The 25,118-nt window shown below is 31.4% G+C and overlaps 3 protein-coding genes and 1 pseudogene across 3 annotated transcripts; 1 reads left to right on the top strand and 3 right to left on the bottom strand.

Moving 5' to 3' along the window:
- Positions 1–5,101: 5,101 nt before the first annotated feature.
- Positions 5,102–6,098, bottom strand: LOC114412974 (cyclic phosphodiesterase-like). The gene is made up of 2 exons (XM_028377103.1): positions 5,626–6,098; positions 5,102–5,536 (listed from the first exon to the last, which is right to left on the bottom strand). The coding sequence occupies exons 1-2, from the start codon at positions 5,960–5,962 to the stop codon at positions 5,331–5,333; spliced, it is 543 nt and encodes a 180-aa protein (XP_028232904.1). The 5' UTR covers positions 5,963–6,098; the 3' UTR covers positions 5,102–5,330.
- Positions 6,099–7,907: 1,809 nt separating this feature from the next.
- LOC114411364 (F-box/kelch-repeat protein At3g23880-like) lies at positions 7,908–8,666 on the top strand. Its single transcript, XM_028375067.1, has one exon. The coding sequence runs from the start codon at positions 7,908–7,910 to the stop codon at positions 8,664–8,666; it is 759 nt and encodes a 252-aa protein (XP_028230868.1).
- A 360-nt stretch (positions 8,667–9,026) lies between these two features.
- Positions 9,027–12,709, bottom strand: LOC114411363 (annotated as a pseudogene).
- A 7,669-nt stretch (positions 12,710–20,378) lies between these two features.
- LOC114412973 (protein NRT1/ PTR FAMILY 4.5-like) lies at positions 20,379–24,886 on the bottom strand. Its single transcript, XM_028377102.1, has 6 exons — positions 24,748–24,886; positions 24,499–24,646; positions 23,792–24,009; positions 22,526–22,972; positions 21,847–21,974; positions 20,379–21,460 (listed from the first exon to the last, which is right to left on the bottom strand). Exons 1-6 carry the CDS (start codon positions 24,748–24,750, stop codon positions 20,584–20,586), a joined length of 1,821 nt encoding a protein of 606 aa, XP_028232903.1. The 5' UTR covers positions 24,751–24,886; the 3' UTR covers positions 20,379–20,583.
- Positions 24,887–25,118: the final 232 nt, after the last annotated feature.

The raw sequence follows: 25,118 nt of genomic DNA, 5'->3' as shown, positions 1-25,118 counted from the left end.
TAGATGAGGATTCAATCCTCATATTGTTGTTAATGTATAAAATAGTAAACATATTTTTGACAAGTTTTTACACAACGGAAATTATTATACATATTTAAAATTTTAAATAATTTAATTATAATACACCGTTAACTAATTAAAACTTATTTTTAAGTAAGACTTTTATAGTGGTTATTATAAAAATTAATAATTCTTAATTATAGGATAAGTTGTGATTAGATATTACAGTTTCAATTTATTTCAATTAAAATTTAAATATGTATTTTCATTTTTTTTGTTTCATACTTTATTTTATATGCATGCTCAAATTTTAGTTTTCTATTTTAACATACCTTGATAAGCGTATGCAGAATGAAAATTATTATCCATATTTAAATTCTCAAATAATTTTTTAAAAATCTCATAAAATTAACAATTTTCTTCTTCTTTATGAGCAACAACATCGTTTGTTGTTAAAATCTAAAATAAATCAAACCTTGTTTTCAAGAATGTATATTTGTTTCATATAAACAAATATGAATGTTATTTATGCTACACATAAATGTTATTAGATAATTTCAATTTGATTATCTATGTGCGAATAAGTACTGTAATGGTTTACAAGACAATTTCATCTCTGTATTTGGTTTAGAAGAGAAAACTATAATAGATAAAAATAGAAGAGATAATTTAAAAAAAAAAAAGAGAAATGAAGAGATATGTTTGATGGTCTGGTTTAAGAAAAATATGTGAGAAATAGAGTAAATAATATTGTAAAGATGTTTAGTACATATGAGAAAGAGAGAATTAAACCAGACACAATAATATTATTGGGTGTTTATGTGATTCGGCCTGAGTAAAGGTGACAAAAATGGATTGAGCTAGTCCAATCAATCCAAATCCATCCGATGATGAAACATTGAACTTTGAGTTTAAATTTTTTAATTCAAATTAAATGGAGATTTTTCGGTCTAACCAATCATGATTCAATGCGGGCTAAATCCACAAAAATCTATTAAAAGTCTGAGTATTGGGTCAAATAAATCCAAACTTATTTTTATCCGATCCATTATAATCCATATCTCGAATCCGACTGGCCTGTATTGGGTCAAATAATCCCTTTTGTTCCCTACAGGTATGATAATCAAAGAAAATCGATTTTTTTTCCCTAAACAATTGATTTTTTAAGGTTACTATTATCTTTTTACCGACAATTTTAAACTCCCACTTAGTGCTACCCCTATTCCAAAGACGGACATTTTAAGCTATGAATCCCACAAATTATTGGGTGTTTATGTGATTCGGCCTGAGTAAAGGTGACAAAAATGGATTGAGCTAGTCCAATCAATCCAAATCCATCCGATGATGAAACATTGAACTTTGAGTTTAAATTTTTTAATTCAAATTAAATGAAGATTTTTTGGTCTAACCAATCATGATTCAATACGGACTAAATCCACAAAAATCTATTAAAAGTCTGAGTATTGGGTCAGATAAATCCAAACTTATTTTTATCCGACCCATTATAATTCATATCTCGAATTCGACCGGCTCGTATTGGACTAGATAATCCCTTTTGTCCCCTACAGGTATGATAACCAAAGAAAATCGATTTTTTTCCCCTAAACAATTGATTTTTTAAGGTTACTATTATCTTTTTACCAACAATTTTAAACTCCCACTTAGTGCTACCCCTATTCCAAAGACGGACATTTTAAGCTATGAATCCCACAAATTATAACTTTACTCTCTCCAAAATCATGCCAACCAAACTCGGTCCCCATTACCGTTGTTTGTCCCTTATTTCTGTCTTGCAAATCGAACACAGCGTTAATTCCTCAACGTTGATTAGGGTGGATTGTTTCATTCTAATTTTATTCAATGTTTGACAAATGGAGTCCTTTCTAACAATAGTTGATTTGATCTTGGCTATTTGATTTGACAAATGGAGTCATTTCTAACAATAATTTTGTGTGCTAAAATCGAGTGATATGACAAATAGAGTCATTTCTAACAATAGTTGATTTGATCTTGGCTATTTGATTTAATTCTTTTTACATAAGGTATAGCTTATCCCAACCTGAGTTTACCATCCATCCACGTCCCAACTACGCATGCAACTCCCACATATTTCACTTGATTGGACATAGCAAGTGAAATTGTCTAGTGGGTACAGTTTGGTCTATTCATGGATTGTGCCTCATCACTCATTGTGGCACAGAACACCTATCCACACCTATTGGCAAACATGTTAAACAAGCATTTAAAGGCTGTTACGTAGCAAGTACATGTTACCTATATATTAGCCATGGTCCATGGACACCGAGAAAGCAGGCTTTTTTTACATAAATGGGTAATTTTTTTTTATAAAAAAATAGATTTTGAAAATATTACAAGTATAAGTAAATTATATTCTAAAACATGACTATATATAAAGAAAATCATATTTTAAAACATAATTTTAAAAAGTCAAATTAAAAAAAAAATTACTTGAATCGTGTTTCAAAACATGATTTCAAGAATTATTTTTTTTAAAATAAATTATGAAGTTGTGATTACAATAATAACTTTAGTCTTTTTTTAAAAAAATATTGAAATTGTATTTTAAATCACAACTTTAATCTTTTTTTAAAAAAAAATTATTTGAAATATTAAGTCAACATTAACTTATGGAAAGACCAATATGTGAAATATCCTCTTACAAATAATTTTATTTTTCATGCATTTATAATATATTTCATGTTAATTTTTATTACATTTCTATGACTAATTTTCTATTTTTTATATTATTACCATTTTAAAAATAATTAATATTTCAACAAATTAAAAAAGTACTCATTAAATAATTATCACATTTATAAAATAATAAAAATATATACAATTATACGTACAATATATTTCATAGACAACACTAATACCTATTGCATAAAAAATAAACGCCACTTTCATATTTCAAATAAAAAAAAATTATAGTCATGATTTAACAAACGAATTCAATTTTTTTTTTAAAAAAAAAAACAAAAGGCTAAAGTCGGGATTTTCATGTTCATATTTATTTTTAAATAATACTTGAAGTCGGATTTTAAAACATGATTTTAGTATTTTTTATAAAAAAAAAAGATTGACTTTCTAAAATGATGTTTTCAAACACGTTTTTTTATATGAAGTCGTATTTTAAAATACCACTTATCCATATTCATAATATTTTCAAAATCCACCGATTGTTGTATTTTTTTTTTTTTTAATTTACCCATTTGTGTAAATAAGCCGAGAAAGTACCACCAACACTCCGCAATTATAGTTCATACGGTAGAATTGATTAATTAGTACAAATTTTAACAGTAGTAATAGTACCCATTAAGTATTATTATAGTGGTTCTCCAATCAAAATTATTATATCATCTTAGTAATTGCTAATTTCATCTAGTAACCAAAAGCGTGAAACCAGATGAAATATTGATTTTAATTGGAAAATTGTACTACTTTTTTTTTTGGTGATATGGAAAATTGTGCTACTAATATAACAAAGTTTGATCTGTTTAACCATTTATTCCCTTCTTCTTATTGTCCGTTTGCTAACTTTGCTGCTTTAGGTCTACATAAGTCATCAATGTTGGTTTCAGTGATTGGGCATTTGGGCTTAGTTTAGTAGTTAATCAATAAAGAGTTTAAATTACGGTAGCCGCAGTTATTAATCATCATGTTGTCATTTTTTTTATATGAAAGATGTTGGGATAACGAAATTATCGATTGTGTTAATCATCACAATAATGACAGTTCAAGTAACGTGCCACACTGCCACACCCCACGTCATTGACGAATTGAAATTTGAAGGTTCTGTTGATATTTAAATTAATTGGTCATAAGAGAATTATTTTGTTCATAAAAAGAAAAAGGAAGAAATATCTAAAAAATATTTTTATGTCAAACTAGTTTAAACTTTATAGAAGATTGGTTTTATTTACAACTCGATAGATACATAAACAAAACAGAAACATGAATTGGTGAGAGAGAAAAAAAGAGAACAAAATATATATAAAAGTGTTATAAGTTATATGATGTGATACGAGAAAAGAGATAAAAAAAAAAATATGATGGGTGTTGATTAAGTACTTAAAAAGAATATATTCATATATCATTGTTCTTTGAGATTAACTGCTTTTTTTTTTGTGCTTCGGCTCGTGCATAAGAAACAGTGTACAGTTACAGTTCTTATTCAAGGAAACCTGGTTTTAATGGACTAGTTAGTTTATTTTAGGAATTGATTAATTTAACTAAAATCATGCCATGATGAACCATAAACCAGATTGAACCACATGGAGCTTTGCCCCATCCAACATCATTGCAACTGCTCTGTTCCGCTGTGACATTATCTTTATCTAATCCATACTACCACCTTCCACAACGGAGATTTTTGGTATAATACAGGTCTAATAGTTTTGTTTATTTTTTTTTCAAACAGATATATCTCATGGAAACCTTTTACTCTTCTATTAGCCCTGCCCTCCTTGGGGTATTTTAAGGATAAAGAAGCTCTAGTGAAGCAAAAGCGGCTTTGGTGCATGAAGCAATACCTAAAGAGACCTAGTGTTGCTACTTGTATTAAGGCTCTTGGCATATATACAATCAAACTAGTATCACAATATTTGATTACACAACTGTACAGAGCTGCAGTATGCATGCATATTGTTATAACTTAGTGTATACTAGTAGCATACTTTCTCTTGTTAGTTAAAGTTCACTCAAGTATGATTAGCTTGAGGATGAGACCTACCAAATGAGATGTATATATTTAATGAGACTTACATGAATTTGACCCTATAGAAAATACTAGGTTGAAAATAGAGTACGAGAGATTTTGTTGCAAGCATTTCTCTTGCTGCAACAAAACTTACTGTATGTATGTAACTGCCCTAATTCTAATTGTCAATAATGTTACAACAAAAGAGTCATGATATTTGGACGCTCAAAATTTGCAAATACTCAACTGGCACTACCCTTTATTACTTCTTATCAAATCACATCACTAATCATATCAATTACTCATCTCTTCTCTTTTCCTATCTCTATGTTGATGTCTACATTCCAAGGGTGTCTAACAATCTCTTACCAACAGCAAAACTTATGCAGATTAATAATGCCTTCATAATTATGGGCCTTAAAAAAGAAGAAACAACAAGAAGTACTAGTGCCTTATTATTTGACATTATTATATATAGAGTTTGGAAATTGGTAAGCAGTAAGCACATAGCAGTAGCACTCAGAAAGACTAAGAAGACAGCTAGAGAGTGTAGAAAACCAAAAACTTAATCAGAGTTGTGGATTTTGCTAATATTGAAGTTAAGAAGTTACTAATTTGGAGTGAGAGTGCATTCAGCAATTTTCTCCCAAGATTTGAGCGTTTTGTCTTCAGTGTCCGTTTTGTATAAGGCAAGGCGCGTAATCTGAAAGGTCAAGCCACCGAGCGTGTCATCGATAGCATTAGCCCTCTCTTGCGCCTTCCGCTTCTCTTCATCGCTCAAATCTCCGTATAGAAGACTCAAGTGTGGCATGTAAGCTGCAAAGGAATCAATCATCAACATTCGCGAATTAAAGTTTCTTTCGAAAACGAAGAATAATTAATTAGAGAAAGAGAAAGGCAATTACGAGTGGAATTGGTGTAACCGAAGTGGGTGCAGCAGTGTGCGCTGGTTTCGAGGAGGTGAGGGTCGGGGCGGAGGAGGAGATACACGCACTGGTAGAAGAAGCTGCCGGCGGCCACGCGGTCCACGGTGACGTGGAAGGGCCTCAGGGCTTGGCACGCCGATCGGAGCTTGGTCACGGCGTCTTCCGGGGTGAGTTTGATGGCTCCGACGACGGTGATGTGGGGGTGGAAGTGGGGCCCGCCGAACTCGGATCGGAGGGCGGTCATGAGGTTAGCGCATCTGGCGCCCACGTCTTCCGGTGGAATCGCCCACACCGAATACACTGCCTGGTTTGCCATAATCGCAACTCAAACTGGAACCAGATTGATTAGGATTTGGAATCGACTGTCTTGGTTAGTTATGCTTGGATCCAACCATGTAATGTGCCATAAGGCATATTCCCAGTATATACTCTATTCTCTCCCACTCACTTTAGAAATCAATATACCATCATCATAATCAAGAATAATGTGAGAGAGAGTTTATAATAAGAGTATGGATAAATTATGTCTCTTGTTAATTAGTCGGATAAATTATGCTGAACATTCAAAATTGGTGAGTTATAATAAGAGTTAAATCTTTAATTATAAAAATTAGTAAAAAATGTGCTAATTGCAAGCAAGAATAATACAGGGGATACAATAATGAAAAAAATATGTTATGGCCAAAACATATTCATATGCAGAATTATAATACTCTAATATTGCAAAACTGAAGTTCTATTTTAAGACCTCACAATCAAACAAAATTTTAAATAAAATAAAATCTGTTAGAACTGTTTAATGAAAAAACTATTCAAATTGAAAAATCAGTGAAAAATGAAACAAAAAAATCATTACCATCATTGCATATGACAAATATTTGTTCATCAACGAGTGAAAATATTCCGTCGCTACTTCTAAGGTCAATTCGGTCGAAAAACACGGAAATAAAATTGTGGCTATTATGCATTTTTGTAATAGTGATTATTCATATTGAGGACGAAATCTGATTAAAAGATGAATACGGGAAGTAGTCGTGAAGGCAAGACAAAGCCAACCAATTGAAAAGGAAAAGAGAAATAGGTGATAAATAAAGGTCTTTTTGGTTTGCATTTTCCTGTTTTTATTTTTTAAAAATTATTTTCATATTAAAATTCTGAAAATATATTTAATTTGATTTCTTATTTTTTGTTTGATATATTGACTTTTTATCTTTTTTATATTTTTAAATTTTCTTAAAATTATATTCATTTTATCCAAGATGAGGTTTATGTTTTCCATTAAAAAAAAAATTTATTGTTTTCATTTTCTGGTTGTTTTTCTGTTTTTATTTTCACTAAAAATATTTTCCAAAATCCAATCAAACACATTTTTATCATAGACAAACCAAACACCCCTAAGCCACTTGTATTCTCCTAAGCCTTAATTAGCCCAACACAAACAAAACATGCAGCCCTGCCTTAGCCCTTACGCTTCACTTGATCGCTTCTCTTCTCCATGCACCAGTTCTCCTTTGCTGCTCTCACGACACTTTGTATGATTTTCTGTACAGTTGTGAACCCTAACGCCTATAGATTTTTTATTATGAACAAAGCTGATCATTGGGGTGCAACATGCTGTTTTCCCTTTTGTCTGATCCTTGGTATTTAGATGATGTTTTTATTTGGCATCACATTATTGATACACATTTACTTTCAACTATCATTTCTTGTGTAACAGTACTGGTTTACTTGGCTCAGACGAAGGAATATCTTTTGCTTGCACGATGAAGGGATTCTGCATATATAGCGCTTCTGTTTTTGCATCGGTCATTCCAAAAAGTCTCTTCCCGTTCTCCCTCCGGAACTTGTCGCGGAAATCTTCTTGTTCCTTCTTGTGAAGACTCTAATGCGATTCAGGTGCAATTGCAAGTCTTGGAATTCCATGTTTTCGATCCTACTTTCGTGAAACTGCACCTTCAAAGATCTCTCAGAGACACTCCAATCCTATTCACGCTAGTCAACTACTCCCATATCCACTTACCAGATTTCCTACACTGCTGCCCCGTAGAATGTTTACTGGAGGAGCCACCATTCACAGTTGATGAATCAAGTACAACTTCCAACTTATTGGGGACTGCAATGGATTGATCTGTTTGAGATTAAAATCTGTAATTCGTGAAGAAGAAGTATTATGGGTCCGATTTTGGAACCCTGCTACAAGGTTAAGATCCAAAAAGTCACCCTGCTTACAAACTCATCCACATCCTAGGACTTTTCTGCATATGGGCTTTGGCTATGACAATTCAAGTGACACTTACAAAGTGGTTGCAGTGGTTGGCGATGGGGAATATTCACCGGAAACAGCAGAAGTGAGAGTTCACTGCATGGGTGATAATTGTTGGAGAAAGGTTGTAAGTTGGAATGGATTTCCCAAACTAATGACAGTTCAAGGATGCCATGGAGGACACTATGTGAGTGGCCATCTTAACTGGGTAGCTGCTGTTAAGTCCAGAGCTGATACTCGCTATCTGTCTTTTGTAATTTGTTCCTTTGATTTAAGGAATGAGACATGCAGATATTTGTTGCCTCTTGAATGCCTTTATACAACCTTGGTGATGCTGGATCTTTACCCAGATCTTGGGGTTTTGAGGGGCTGCCTATGTCTTTCTCATTATTATGGCTACGGAAAACATTTTTCTTTTTGGCAAATGAAGGAGTTTGGAGTTGTAGAGTCTTGGATTTCGTTGCTGAACATTAGTTGTCTTCAACTTCATCTTAGGGATCCATCTCTTCGGATGTCTCCATTGATCATGACTGAAAATGGTGATGTCATTTTTACGGTGATGGACAGATTGCATGGTCTTTTAGTTATTACCTATCACTATAGAGATAGCAGCACGGAGTATGTTAAAATTCTCAACCAAGAACTTTGGTTGAATTCCACTGATTATGTTCAAAGTTTAATTTTCCTTATCGTAATTGGCTTACTCCTCTGTAATGCTTGGCTTATCTGGATTTACGTTAAATCAAGTATTATGTAAAAACAAGTAAGTGGTTTTAGAACCTTGCCAATTTTGCAGTTTGACTTATTTGGTGGCTGATTCTATTTGCTGTTGTTATGATGGTTGTATCAAAATCTTTGGATTAGATGAGGTTATTTTAATTTTCTATTCCTAGACTTGCAATCAACATTAAAAATAGAAATCAAATATGTCCAAAGGCATGAGGTAAAAATTTCAGATAAATTTCTTAGAAATTATAGCTCTAACTCAAGACAATTACGTGAAAAAGAAATGCAGTCCTCTATTTTTTAACATACATTTGACAAACAAAGAAAAGTACAACCCCCTAATTTTTAACCCATCATATATTAATCATATTAATCCTTAATCTCCCAGTATTCACTCCTCTGAATTGCCACCGGTAACCGCAGGGTGTTGAGCCCTGTATTTGTACCTCTTTGAAACGAACAAATAGACAAAGAAGTTGATCAAGCTCAATATTGAGAGGAACAGGTAGAACAGGTTCAGATGGTTTCTGTTGATATTATTCCCTGTTAACCAACCTCCACTTGCAGTAATATGCTTGGTCACACTGTTCACAATTTTCACCAATATGGAACTTAGAAAATAGCCAAGGGCCATAGAACACCAAAGGAAGCATGTTGATGTGGATTTTAGGCCTTTTGGTGCCTCTGAATAGAAAAACTCAAGAAACCCCACGTAGGTAAGCATGTCAGCTATGCCAAATATAAAATACTGAAAAGCAAGCCAGAATATACTCAATGGCAATGGCTGTTTTACTGGCAGGCATCTAGCTTGTTGTTGTCTCTTGCAACTCCTTTCCTTTTGACCTCTATGATTGCTGCAATTGCCATGGAGATGGAAGAGAGTATTAGGCCTACTCCTATGCGCTGCAAGTGTGTAATGCCAGTGGGAATACCGGTGAATTTACGTAGAAAAGGAACACAAATGCAATCATAAAAAGGGACTATAATGATTAAGAAGCCAACTGGGATGACTGGAAGGGATGTTAAAATGTTTTGTGATCCTTGTGTCCAATGGTGGAGCCTTGTTGAACAGAGAAGGTTTGGAGTTGTGCTAAGCAAAGGGTCATTATGATTGAGCAGCAGAATATAGGGAGCATGCTTAGAATGATTAATTTTGGCATTTTCTACTTGGGTAACTCTGCATAGTTTCCATGGGTTTGGAGTCAGGTTGCACATCAGATTTTCTATGGATAGCTGCTTTGTCCAAAAACCTGTGAAAAAGAACCTCAAATTTTGGAACTAGATGCATTGGAATTGGAGTGATATAGCAGCAGATGAAGCATTGACTCTAATCATGCATCAGGTTTAGTACTTGAGCTATCATCAAGTAACATATAATTTTAGTCACAAGTGGGATTAAACCTGAAAATATCCCTGAGGTTGATACTCTATTTCCACTGCAGCTTCTTTGTCCTCTTCAATCTCGTACACTGTAGTTCTATAGGATCTTCAGGAAGGGAAAGGTTTCTGTTGCGAATTGCAGCAACATAGACCTGCAAAATGGAAGCGAAGAATTTAAAACAAACAGCTAGATCAATGCAATATCAAGACATAAATTTGATTCCATGAGAATCTATCAATGAAGGCACATAATATACAATTCCAACTTTAACATTTTTCTTCTGTATCTATCAAACTTTAACAAAATCAATTCATATGTATTGCCATGGTGTTTTGTATAAATATGAAATCTAGCCCATGTATGGTCTAAGTTTGAGCTACTTAGACAAAGATATCAAGAGCTTCCTACTTACTACATATGCAGAACAAATTAAAACATGAAGGTAATTACTAAAGGGTCTATATGTACCTGTATGATCTCAATGATGCCGTCCTTTTGCATGTGCCACATGAATTCGGTATAGTGGTATAGTGGCAATCCAAAGGCAAAGATTACGGTGCCCAAAATTAATATATCAAACAGAAAACAAGAAGTTAAACCAAAGCCCCAGTGGAGATTCCAAAGCCCCAGTCCCATCCATAGCAGTCTTGTATATATACATTAGACGTTAAGGTCACTGCACCACCAATGCAAACTGCTAACAAGAGACCATTGAAGAAGCTTGACATTTGTATTGCTTCTTTGGGGTCTCTTTCATCAAATTGAGGAGCACCATGTGATGGCAACGAAGCCTTCAAACCAGCACTGCCAAAGGCCAACAAGTAGAGGCTAATGAAGAGAAACGCTTCTTGCTTCCCACTAATTAAGCTTTTCACAATGTGCATCTTTCACATACACATTGCAAATGGGTGGTGTCAGGCTACCCATGTGTGCCTGTACCGTAAGCAATGCAAGTCCCTACAACACAATTCACAACACATTCTTGCATTTGTAACTGAACAAGTTTTAAATAAGCCAGAACAATAAGAGGTGGAAGTATTTTTCAGTGATCCTCAAAATTGATTTGAAACTGTTCAAATAAATTAGTCGTATAAATTTAGCTTACTTTCATTCAACATAAAATGTTCTTAAAAGTATCTCTTATCTAATTTATTTGTTTAAATTAAAAATAATAGTAATTAGAATGCATTGATTATTATTGGCGCGATGAGAGTTAAAAAAGAAGAAAAAATACAAAAAAAGGAGGAAGGGTGTATGTAGGAAAATAAAAAGGTTTGCAAAAAGTAAGTTCCCTGCACGGTTACACCTACTATGTGTTAGAAGTATAAGGATGCGGTGAAACAAGGTTTGATCCTCTTATCTTCAAATATAGAAAAGTCATTGTCACATTATAGTAAAGTGAATATGTAGGTTGAAACAATTTATGCATTACCATTTAATTGTTTGAATGATTGATATCGTATGTAATATTATATATAATTATTTATATTTCTCATTCAATTGTTTATATATCATAGTTTTAAAAATAACCCCCAAAATCAAAATAAGGCAATTGAAACTATATAAATATTTTTTTCATAAATATATCTTCTTTTTTTGTCCAATAAAATATATTTTAAATGTTTTTTTATATAAAAAAGATTAGGGAATAAAACTATTGCTGGACAAAAAAATCAGATCTATTCAACATTGAAGACTTTATAGTCAAATTCAATTTAATACGCATTTCCTTCTGCTACTTATGAACAGCATATATATCTTTTTACACACCTGGCTTTTATGTTTGTATTACAGTCTTTTTAATCTTTATTCTTTTTTCTAATCATATCATCTTTTACTTTTATCATTTTTCTCTCTTTTCTTTTTATATTTCTCTTCCCAATGAGGAATTAAGGTACGTAATTTTGGATCTTACCCAAGATTCAATGAATCCAGAAATAACAACGGATTTGCATGTATCTGCCAATCCAAGTGTTGGCAAAAACGGCCACCACAATGGAGAGCATGTAACTAACACCCATGTAATCGGTTGCTATGTTAGCTGCATCTGCTAGTTCATAATGTATAATTCCAGTGAAGTATGACACAAAGTTCTCTGCTAGTGATAGAGTTGCCATTTTCTCGATAGCAAATGCGGCTGCACCCAAACCCAATATACTCATATATATATTTATATAACACTCGCTTCATCAATATAATAATCAACAGAAATAACTGCAAAGACAATCCTAACCCCAAAACGATTAGTGTATATATGCACTATGCATGGCAGAATCAATTCCTTTGAACAATAAAAACACCACAGTATGCAATGAAACTTATAAGTTATGTGGTTTAAGTTTATATACATATATGGTTAGTGGTGGTCATTAAATTCAGGACTTTTCTTAGTGGTTACCATGTCATCACTTCTGGGATCTGTGACTCCAAAAGGAAAAAAGAGAAAAGGAGTGAAAAAAGTGTATATTCATATTTCTTGCTCTAACCCACACCATATAATTAATTAGTGTAGTTACATGTTCATGCATGTTAATCTTTAGGAAGATGTGCATGAACTCAATCTGTCTCAGTCCTAGCTTACGTATCAAGTATGAGCAATGAAACTTTCATCCCCCGTGTTTGTGTTTCAAAGCTCTTCTTCCTTTCCAATCAACTTTTCCATCAACCAGCACTGCTTTCTCCTCCTGTTGCATATATCCACTCCACATTCCGATCAACATGATTTTCCTGCGTGCAGATGATGAGCTGAATAAGTGGCACTCAGAAAACTTGAAAACGGTTAGGTACATGGGGTGCATGCATGCATGCATGTAATATAAACAAAGCAAATTGAATAACGAAATACCATGGTTCTGCAGAGAACTTTTGAATAGCCAATTCAAAAGAAAGGGAAGAAGTAAAGTAATATACAATAGGAGAAAACCATTCTCTTCCCTATATATACTTCAAACTTAATTAGCAATATATATGTATTTATAAAAGATAATTATGAACACACCAAATGAGTAATGATTCATAGTAAGGTCACCATCATATGTTGGATGATGATTAGTGTAACATTTCATTTTTCGTAAATTAATTTTAAAAAAATTGTTATTTATAAATAAATAGAGTTTTAAAAAATGATGAAATTTTATAAATAAATAAATAAGGAGATATAATTATTAATTAAAATAATGATTTGAGAGAAAATAAAAAAAATATTTTATTTATTTGTTTGATAGAGAATAAAATAGAGTTTGTTTTTATAAAATAATAAATAAATAAATAGAGTAAATCTAACTATAAATAGCGTTAGTGACGGTGCTTCTTTTTTTTCCTCATTTTCCTTTTTTCCCTTCTCCTTTCAAAGCCCTCGCTTTTTCCTGCAGACCATCAAATCTGTTTCAGAAAAATGACGATCTCGGACTCATTCATCGTTGGTTCGTCGTGAAATTTAAGAAAATGGTTCACAACTCAATTCCGAGCATTCTCACCGTTGGGAATTACGAAAAGATGTTGGAGATGAGAGAACTATTGTTCGCATCGTGACTTTTTCTTTTTTCGCAGAAACTCAAAGCTGTCTCGGTAAAACTATGATTCCGGATTCGTTAACCGTTGGATTTTTCCGAAATTTTGATACATTGTTCGAGACTCAATTTCGCACACTTTCACCATTGGGATTTGCGAGATAATAATCGTAGAGGGAGAAAAAGGAATCACATGAAGACAGTACAAATGGAAGCTTCAATCCCTTCTCCGTCTCTCTGACGTTTGGGAACTCTATCGGAGCAGTCGGAAGAAAAACTGGAGGAATCTCAGGAAACCATTAGAGATTCTGCTACCACTGTCGGAAGACACGTGAGTCCGCTTAGAGGTAAGGAATCAGTTATTCACAATTGAAGGTTAGTAAGAACATGTGTATGAGTCCTTATAGGATTAAATTAGAGCTTTATTTGGGGTTGTTTATTAAATTGCAATTTTTTCTTTATGATTATAAATAAAATATTGATGTTCTAATGAGAATTGCTTGATAAATTGTGCTCTTGATATTTGTATATTTTAACCTATGATTTTGATATAATTGTGTAATATTATTTGAGGGGTTTTATTCCCCAGGTTGTGATAGTCTTTTGTATAAATTGTTATATTGAGGATATGAAATGATGATTCAAATTGTGAGTATGTGGTGAATTGAACAAGTGATGAATGATGAAATACATGTATATTGAGATGTATATTGTGTTGTGAGTTATGAATTGTGCAATCACACAACTGTAAGACCCTTTAAGGATGACGGGTTTTGCGCGACAGGTATTGTGATGGGATCCATTGTGGAAACCCGACGAGTTTAATCACAAGCGCGATAAATTAAAATGATTTTGAAAATAATTGAGTAGTTGTGTGTATTGCATAGTTCATAGGTAAAGTGTATGTGATTCATGAAGTGTGGTGACATGTTAAATTGAGATTATACCATTGTGATTGAGATCGAGTGTATGTGATAAATTGAGTATTACGTGATTGTGATGTTGTTTGCATTGAGTTATGAATTATGAATTGTACAAGCACACAACTTTAAGACCCTTTACGGGCGGTGAGTTAATTATAAAACTCTTTAAGAGCGACGAGTTAAAACTATTTTGAGAACAATTGAGGAGTCGTGTGTTTTGTACAAATCATAGATAGAGTCTGTGTGTTAAAATATTTTTTGGGTTGGACCTGAATTAGGAGGGAGAGGCCCGGGCGGACTCTTCGGAGTGTAAGCCTTGGGGGTCACCCAGTTTGAGTGCTCCTTTAAGCCTATGTTAATCCCATATGGTTGGAGCATTCTCGCAAAACACTGTGACCCTGACTGGTCTCCCTATGATATTACTAGTGAGAGTGACTTGACTTGCTAGTGTGTAGTTTGTCTTGTCATGTACTCTAGACGCCCGACGAGATTTTTGAGTGACATGGTACCACATTGCATATAAGCTTGAGTCTTAGCATAACTGTTGCATACGCTTGCTAATTGTTTATTATGAAATTGATGTGTTATTATGTCTTGATCAGAGTGTGTGATTTTTGTGTATTGTGATTGATGATTGAAAGGTATGATTGATGATTGAAAAGTGAATTTTGAATGACAAAGTGGTGCAATAATGTGAGTTATGCTAAGTGAATTGTATTTGGCTATTATATGTTGTCTTGTTTCTCTCTAGTAATTAAAAATGTGATAACTCACTTCCAGTTTGTTGTTTGTGTTTGGATCCTGTGATGATATTCAACTTTGTGTTCGGGGGAGCAAATGACTAGGTGAACTGCTTTAAGGAATATTGTGTTAAACGACGACATGACACAATGTTCTGATAGGATGTGACATTGGGACATAAGTTTTTATATTAAATTTATAATGTTAGTTTATTTTATTTTACCTCACTGATTTAACAAAATATTTTTGTAAATTTTGACGATTTTATTTTAAGGCGAATATGTTTTTAATAAGTTTTAATTGATAATAGTACAGTAAATGTAAACTTTTTACCTATATGAATTTGTTTACCTCTCTCTATATATATATATATATATAACACATGTCGTAGTAAAAGGTGTCAAAATAGAAAATGGGATTGCACTGTTCTTGGTTGGTAGCGATATTGAGTGTATACGGAATTTGCCAACTCTAGAACAGTAAGATTCTATGCTGGTTTTCTGTCAGCATCAATAAAAAGAAGCATAATGACGAGTACAAAATGGCTATATCCAGTTAGTTACTCAATTTTTGCTTATTTAATTTTCTACTTCACAAGGTTGTCTATCATCTAATTGTTTATCTGTTATATGGCATAATTTTTATAGCATAAGCCACACAAGACTAAATTCAAGTTTTGCTCTCATATTTAAATATATATGAGAAATGTTAGCGACATATCATTATAATTTATTGAAAATCACTAATAAATTTTTTTTATTAAAAATCAATAAATGAGAAGCCAAAGTCACACAAAATTGTGATTTCAAATTGATTTGAATCAATCATAAAAATAAAAGCTTAGAAAGAGAATACTACTAGCATTTTTCTTTGAATATTACAAAATATCTAAATTATTAATATATATTTTTAGAATATTGTCTCTCTATATAAAATATGTTGTTAAAAGTCTTTAATTAATAACAGATTTTATACAATATTTATTTATAATTTAACAATATTTTTTAAATGTTACTTAAAAGACTCTTTGTTGTTGAGACGAATATTTTTTGAGTTTCTGTATTAACACATCTCATTTGTAACAAATAAAAGACATATATGTCATCTACAATGAGAGAGTGATTCAATCTACATTAATTTGCAATCTCCAATGGGGTTTTTTTCTTTGATATAGGTATTTCGTACGTATATGTGTAAATAGATTTCAACTTATTGCACTACTATAATTACATTATACAATCGGGAATACCAACAGTCAACAGAAGTCAAAACAAAATAAAGCAATACATATCTATGATGATACATCAGTAGACACTCGTCTTATTTCAAGTCCTAAAAGTATATTTGAATACCAAATTCACAATTGTAGTTGAAAACTCAACAACGCTTTTCCTCAATGAAAACCCTAATTCCTTAAAATTATCAATTACGGCAGGCCTAGGTTCAAGAATCCCTAGACTTTTAATTTTCGTTGTTACGAGTTATATTTTATTTATTGTTGTATCATTTTGAGTTTAATATAATTTATATTTTTTTTCAAAAAAAATCCATCTCATAATTAAATGTTTAATTATCACATATTATAATGTACTATAAGACATTTATCACTTGTCGATAGGCAACCATTACGGGATAACCGATAACATTGTCACCTGATATATATAGCACGTGATCATTAAGTAATGAGAGGGAACATTTTTAAAAATTTATAAAAATCAAATCCAAGAAAAAGAATTAGTCAACTAATATGAAATGAAATGAAATTATTTTTATAAAAATTAAAAACATATTTTATAAAAAAATCACATAATTGTGGCCTAGTCAATCTCATGGTAAATTTAAACTACGGTGTCACTTTAGAAGGTAAAGTAAGTAATATTAGTTGTTAATTGTGAGGATTGTTGTGTATGGTTGCACTTTTAATTGTTGGACACAACTTGTGTTTTTGCCATATTCTATTATAAATAAAATATCTTTGTTTATAAAAATAAGTCATTGATTTAAAAATTAATTGTTAGTAAATATACATTCATAACAAATTTTTTATGTATCAGAATATTGATGATTGATTTTTTATTAATAACTGAGATTAATTATTTTATAATTACTCACTTTAGAGAAGCTAAATTTGCATATGGATATTCTATTGAGTTTACATGTGAGAGAATTTATATTTAATTTTTATAGTATGAAAAATCTTTTTATGCTACAAGTGAAATTAATTTATAATACAGTGAAGGTTAAATTACTCATTTGGTTCATATAGTTTCACGATTATTATCTTTTTAGTCTTTGTAGTTTGAAAGTGGTTTTTTTAATTATGTAATTTATATTTTAATTCTCTTTTAATCCATGTAGTTTAAAAATATTTTTTTTAGTTCTTATAGATTGTATTTTAATTTTTTTTTAGTTTTTATAGTTTGAAAGTAATATTTTTAATTCCTATAATTTGTATTTTAATTACCTTTTAGTCCTTATCACAAAAATATATATAAAAATAATTAATTACAAATTAGTTATAAATTATCAATTATTTTTTTATTACAAATTATCTTACAATAAATTAGTTACGAATTACTTGCTAATATTTTTATAGTTAATTATAATTAATAATATTACTCATATTTTGATGGTAAAGACTAAAAGAGAATTAAAATATAAAGTATATAAAATACTACTTTCAAACTATATGGATTAAAAAAGAATTAAAATACAAATTATAAGACTAAAAAACCGCTTTCAAAATTATAGGAACTAAAAAAGAATTAAAATATAAACTATAAGGACTAAAAAAATCACTTTTAAACTATAGACACCAAAAAGATAAAAATCATAAAATTATAGGGGTCAAATGAATAATTTAACATATAATATTTGAAAACATCCATAATTTCTAATCCAAAATAAATAAATAAAATCTGCAGACGGGTATATGGGCATATTGAAGAAGTTCCATACAATATTATTAACATTTGAAATCTTCTATGTAAGTTATGCATGTAACCAAAACAACTTTCCAACAAGAAGAAAACTTGGGGATAGTCCAAGAGCTTCCGAACACTTGAGTGCTTCTATTTAACTAGCTATTCTTTTTGTTTGGAGACCTTTTATATTACAAAATTGGCATTTTGCCAAGAAAAGTTCGAGTAATAATGGCTAAGCAATATTTAACTTAAAAATTCCAGTGTATCATGAGTGTCACAAAGAAAAGAAAGTTTTTGTTGTTACATTTTATTTACATCAATCTAAAAGAGTGCCAACAGATAAAGACATATAATCAAAGGTTCACATCGGCCATACAATATATAAATTTGGATGATGGCGAAAATTACAATAATTTGCGCAGAACGGCCACTTGTTCCTTCGAGCCACTCGATCGTTGATGTCTCAATCTATTACTAATTCAATTAGCTAGTTATTAACTATATAGCCGGCTAAATAATAGTATGGCACTACGTCTGCTAAGATTAGTTCACACTTTAAAATGTTGTGTCATTGATTCGTATCATGCTCGTTTACTCCTCACACGCAATTCGATATATATAATTAGCTTACTACCTGTAGTTTTATCTTATTTTCGTTATTTTGTACGGATATATAGGTGAAATATTACTCGTATTACTTTTTTTTTTTGAAAAAAAATGTAATCAAAAGTCTTCTTATTACAAGAAGGTCTATATCAAGATGTTAAAATAACAAATGCAACATTTATGTTTGTCTATACATAAGAAACTTAATCTTGCTAATAATCTCTATTATAGAAAATTAATAATCTTTAACAATCAGCTTGTTCCTAAACAGCCAAATGCACTAGACTGTAATTGTTATAGCCAGACAAATGAAATTTTCCTTGAACATCTAATGTGGATCTGTCCCTTATCAAAAAGTCAGTAATGCGATGCTGCAAAGAAGTGTGGAAGGAACCAAACCACGAATGTGAGCCCAAACTTAAAAGAAAGAAATTTCTTGCAAGAAAAAAATAAATAAGTATTTGACTCAGCCTCATTTAAATACAAAAGTCTAAGAAAATCCTTAAAAAAAAAAAAAACAACTTCCCTGGTATTACTTTACATTATATTATAAAAGGAATCCACCATTATACCGCATCCAACGCCTTAAAGACTTGAGTTTTTTTTTTTTATTGATTTTGTTGCAGAGCCTCACCCTTAATACTTTTATTCTTCATTATAGTATCATCATCACCAATATGTCTAATAATCTTTATATTATAATATTACTATGATGTAATGTCTAAATTGATTTTTTTTTTAAATTTTAAGTTTTTAATTTTCTTATATTCTTTGTAAAAAAATAAATAAATTATATTAAAAATGGACTTCAACATGTGTTTAATCCTTCAAATTTGGATAATTTTTTTTAATCCTTTAAAAAAATTATTTTTATTAGTTGTTCAAATTTTTAGAAAACTATTTTTAGTCCTTTCATTCTTTTGTTAATGGTGTTACAATTTGTGATAATTTGTTACTGTCATAATTTAGAAAAAAACTAATTTATTTAAAATGATTTGTGACAATTTAAAACAATAATAATTTGTAAAAAAAATTTATGACAATTATACATCTATCTTTTTCTTTTTCTTCTTTAAAACCAAAAAAAAAAATATGTAAAAAAAAGGTCATCAAACAATACGAGTTAAATATTTCATCGGTTTAAAATTGTCAATTTTCTAAAAAAAATATAAAAAAAATTTGGCGGTTAAAAATCCTTGTAATTTGTGAAACTACAAATACATTGAATTAAGAGGGATTAAAAGTAAATTTTAAAAAATTTGAAGACTAATAAAAATATTATTTTTAAGGACTATAAAAAATAATTATTTAAATTTCAAGAACTAAAAATATATTTAAGCCTTAAAATAATTAATAAGCTTTAATTAATTAATCATGCCTCAAAATTATGATCAAATAGATGTTAGGATTTGTCTGGAAAAAAAAGATGTTAGGAAAGCAAACAATAAAATATTAGGAAGATCTCCGTTAATGAATCAGACGACTTATACAAATGAACTTTACACTACATCTCAAACCAAAAAAATCTTAAGAAATTCTAATGTATTGATTTTCAAAATAACTATTTTAAATTTAATTGTACAATTATTATTGATTTAAAAATACAACTTTTCGTGAATTTTAAAAATTTGTAGCAAAAGTGAAAATAGAAATCAAATGTAACCAAATGCAGAGGTAAAATAAAAACTTCACATGGATTTCTTGGAAACTATAGCTCTAACCCAAGACATTACATGAAAAATAAAGGTGCAGTCCTCTATCTATTTACTCACGTACATTTTTAACAAACAAAGAAAAGTACAACCCACCAAATCTTCACTGTTCCATATTAATCATATTAAGCTAAACCTTTATCTCCCAATATTCACTCCTCTGAATTGCCACCAGTAACTGCAGGGTGTTGAGGCCTGTACTTGTACCTCTTTGAAACGAACAAATAGACAAAGAAGTTGATCAAGCTCAATATGGAAAGGAGTAAGTAGAACAAGTTCAGATGGTTTCTGTTGATATTGTTCCCTTGTAACCAACCTCCACTTGCAGTAATATTCTTGGTTGCACTATTCACAATTTTAACCATTATGGAACTTAGAAAATAGCCAAGGGCCATAGCACACCAGAGAAAGCATGTTGCTGTTGATTTAAGGCTTTTTGGTGCCTCTGAATAGAAAAACTCAAGAAGCCCAACATAGGTAAACATGTCAGCTATGCCAAATACAAAATACTGAAAAGAAATCCAGAATATACTAATTGGCAATGGCTGTAATACTGGCAAGGCATTAAGCATGTTGTTGTCTCTAGCAACTCCTTTTCTTTTGACCTCTATGATTGCTGCAACTGCCATGGAGATGGAAGAGAGTATCAGGCCTACTCCTATGCGTTGCAAGTGTGTAATGCCGGTGGGAATACCGGTGAATTTACGTAGAAAAGGAACACAAATGCGATCATAGAAAGGGACGAAAACGATTAAGAAGGCAACTGGGATGATTGGTATAGATGCAGGTGGGATGTTAAAATGCTTGGCGATCCTGGTGTTCATGGTGGAGCCTTGTTGAATAGAGAAGGTTTGAAGTTGTGCTAAGCAAAGGGTCATGATGATTGAGCAGCAGAATATTGGGAGCATGCTTAGAATGATTTTAGCATTTTCTACTTGGGTAACTCTGCATAGTTTCCACGGGTTTGGAGTCTCTTGGTTCTCAGGTTGCTCATCAGATCTACTTTTGATAGCTGCTTTGTCCAAAAACCTGTGCAAAAGAAAATTAATCACTTGTGAGACATATTTAACTATTTGTGTCAATAGTACATAATGATAATTATATATACAAGTTCATTTCCTATTAATCAGTTCTGACTTGTGAGGTAAAGTTAACCACCGTTAAACATTTCAATAACCTCATAACTTCGATCGTGATACTATTAACCACTTGCAGACATATTTAATTAACTACAAACACTATAAATTCAAATCGATAATTGTATACAATCATATTTATTTGCACACATGGTTAGCCATGTGTGACAGGTAGACACTGGAGAATCCCCATGGTATATACATTTATCATTACTCTTTAATACTTAGCTATCAACAATTAACATATAGTATTTCACTCATATTACAGTCGGATTGAACCTGAAAATATCTCTATGAGGTTGATACTCTATTTCCACTGCGGCTTCTTTGTCCTGTTGAATCTCATATAGTTGGATAGGATTGGCAGGAAGGGGAAGGTTTCTGTTGCGAATTGCAGCAACATAGACCTGGAAAATAGACGCGAAGAATTCAAAACCAATGCGCTTGATAATTGCAATATCGAGCTAAATTAAAAAGTTCAACTATTGTATTGTACCAGACTATAAGTAAATAAAAATAGAATAAGTAATATATCTACCAACAATGTAAAGGGTTTTCATAAAAGTTTATTAAATTATCTTTTATAATATACTATTTAAAAGTCATCCTAAGAATGAATTTTAATTGGTTAACAATTTGTATAAAAAAAATTTACTTTCAGAATGCATGCCTAATGAACTCAAAAGTATACTTTTTCAACCAACAAATCTTAGTGTGAGTAGTATTGGATTTTGTTCTTTTAAACAAAGTCTCAAATTTAAATTTTGTGGATAAAAAAAATATGATTGAATTTCTTTTTATTAAAGACAATCAAATAGATTTTTTGGCAAAAGATTAATTGATTATCAGTAAAATTAATAAATGTTCCACACTAATATCATCATGGTAAAAAAAAAAAATATGATTTTCAAATTGAAATATATGCAGCACAAAATAAGGTTTGCAAAAGAGTGTATACCTGAATGATCTCCAAGATTCCGTTTGTTGTATGTGCAGCATGAATTCGGTATAGTGGCAATCCAGAGGCAAAGATAATGGTGCCCAAAACAATAGCAACGGTGGAGATCCCAAAGCCCCAGATCCATCCATTATTGTCTTGTATATACACATTAAATGTTAAGCTGACTGCACCACCAACGCAAAGTGCTAAAAAGAGACCGTTGAAGAAGCTCGACATTTGCATTGCTTCTTTGGGGTCTCTTTCATCAAATTGATCAGCACCATGTGATGGCAGGGAAGCCTTCAAACCTGCACTGCCAAAGGCCAACAAGTAGAGGCCAATGAAGAGAAATGCTTCTTGCTTCCCACTAAGCTTTTCACAATGTGCATCTCTCACATTGTACAGGTCGCAAATGGGTGGTGTCAGGCTACCCACGCGTGCCTGTATCGTAAGCAATGCCAGTCCCTACAACACATTCATGCACATATGCACTTGTGATTGAATAAGCTTTAGAAATTTAAAGTACGTAAATTAGTTGCTTCTATAAATTGGGCTTACTTTCAATTGGTTTTATTAAAGAGAAAAAAGATAATATGTAAAACATTTGTATACTATGTATGATAAGTTTTCCAATAACTTAACTTATAAGTGATACCAACAAGTCAATTATAATCAGGACAATATATAAGTTAGTGTATGACTATCAGAGCATTGTCAACGAGAGATCTTGTAAAAATATTTACTAAAAAAAATTTATTAAATGATTCTAGACAACCAACTATTTATGTAACACATATTTAAATATAACATTTTGTAAGAAATAATGAATTAATAACACTTTATGATTCAAGTAAATATATTGGTCAAGAGCATGATAGAGAAAAATCAGCACCATATACTTTTCACTTTTTATATTTATTTTACTTTTTTTATTTATGTTTTCCAATCATATAATCTTTCACATTTATTTTTCCCCCCTCTTTTCTTTATATGTATATCTCTTCCCACTATATACTTGAGAGTCAACGGGGTTTTTTTTTTTTTAGTCTAGGTTTATTATTCCTTATATATATACTGTGAGAGATAAAAGAAAGAAAGTAATAAAAATAGTAAATGAGGTAATCGGAAAAAAAAAGAATAGGTATAAAGGTGGGTTTAAAAAATAGATTGCGTTGCTATATTTGGTCAAACTCACATAAACATCTATATATCTGGGGTTTACCAATAACGATTAGTAAATTATGTTATTATGCAATGAGGAATTAAGGTAATTTTATATCTTACCAAAGACTCTACGATTCCAGAAATAACAACGGATTTGTATCTACCAATCCAAGTGTCAGCAAGAACGGCCACCACAATGGAGAGCATGTAATTAACACCCATGTAATTGGTGACCATGTTAGCTGCATCTGCTAGTTCATAATGCATAATACCAGTGAAGTATGACACAAAGTTCACTGCTAGAGACAGAGTTGCTAAGTTCTCCATACCAAATGCCGCTGCACCCATGCAAACCCAAATTAACAGTTACAGCTGCATCAATTAATGAACGAGTAGTGTATATGCACTGTGCACAATTAATTAATGAGTCTTGTGGAATAATATTCTTAGATATTGGTTAAAGAATTAAAAAATATTTATATAATGTAAAAATTATAAAAGAATGTAAAAAACATCATAGACACAATTTTACGTATTTTAATAAAAATATATATTTTTAATTTAATGTCTCAAGATTATCCATTTGCCTTAATTAATTAATTGCTTTAAACATTAAAGACACAACAATATGTAATGAAACTTGTATTGTTTTATATACACACGGTTAGTGGTCATTAAATTAAGGACTTGCCATCACTTCAGGGTTTAATTAGTACTACGAGGTAGTATAATTAATCCACCCATTAATTAGTATATGTATACACATGCATTTTCATGTTAAGTACTGTTTATGAACTCATACTATATATGTCACAATCCTAGCTTACCAAGTACGAGCAATGAAACTTTCATCCCCCCATGTTTGTGTTTCAAAGCTTTTCTTCCTTTCCAATCAACTTTTCCATGAACAACCAGCTCATCTGCTCTCTCCTCCCGCTGCATCCTCTCCACATTCCCGTCAACAACACGATTTTCCTGCGTGCAAATAAAGTAGTAAGTGGCATGCAAGAAACTTGAAGACAGTAAGGAACATGCATGCAATAATATAAACAAATTAAGCAAAAATAATGAAATACCATGACTCTGTAGAAAACTTGTAATAGCCAATTCAAAAGAAATGGAAGTAGAAATACAACAAGGGAAGAACATTCTCTCCCCTATATATACATACATCCATTCATCCAATTAAGCAATGCATGTGTAAAAGATAATTATGCACACACCAAATGCCTCATAATTAATTAATAAGGTCACTATCATTTATTGGCTTGTGACCAGTTCTGCGGAAGGAGAATGTAGTGTTCTTGGTTGATAGCTAAATTGAGTTACATGGGAATTCGCCGACTCTAGAACAGGAAGATTCGAAGGTAGTTTTCCATCAGCGTCAGCTAGAAGCATAATGACGAGTACAAAATGGCTATTTCCTACCAAAATAGATTGGTGGATC

The sequence above is a fragment of the Glycine soja genome, chromosome 5 (assembly GCF_004193775.1).
Source record: "Glycine soja cultivar W05 chromosome 5, ASM419377v2, whole genome shotgun sequence".
Lineage (NCBI taxonomy): Eukaryota > Viridiplantae > Streptophyta > Magnoliopsida > Fabales > Fabaceae > Glycine > Glycine soja.
Note: the sequence above shows the minus strand (reverse complement) of the source record. Positions and strands in the feature narration are given on the sequence as shown.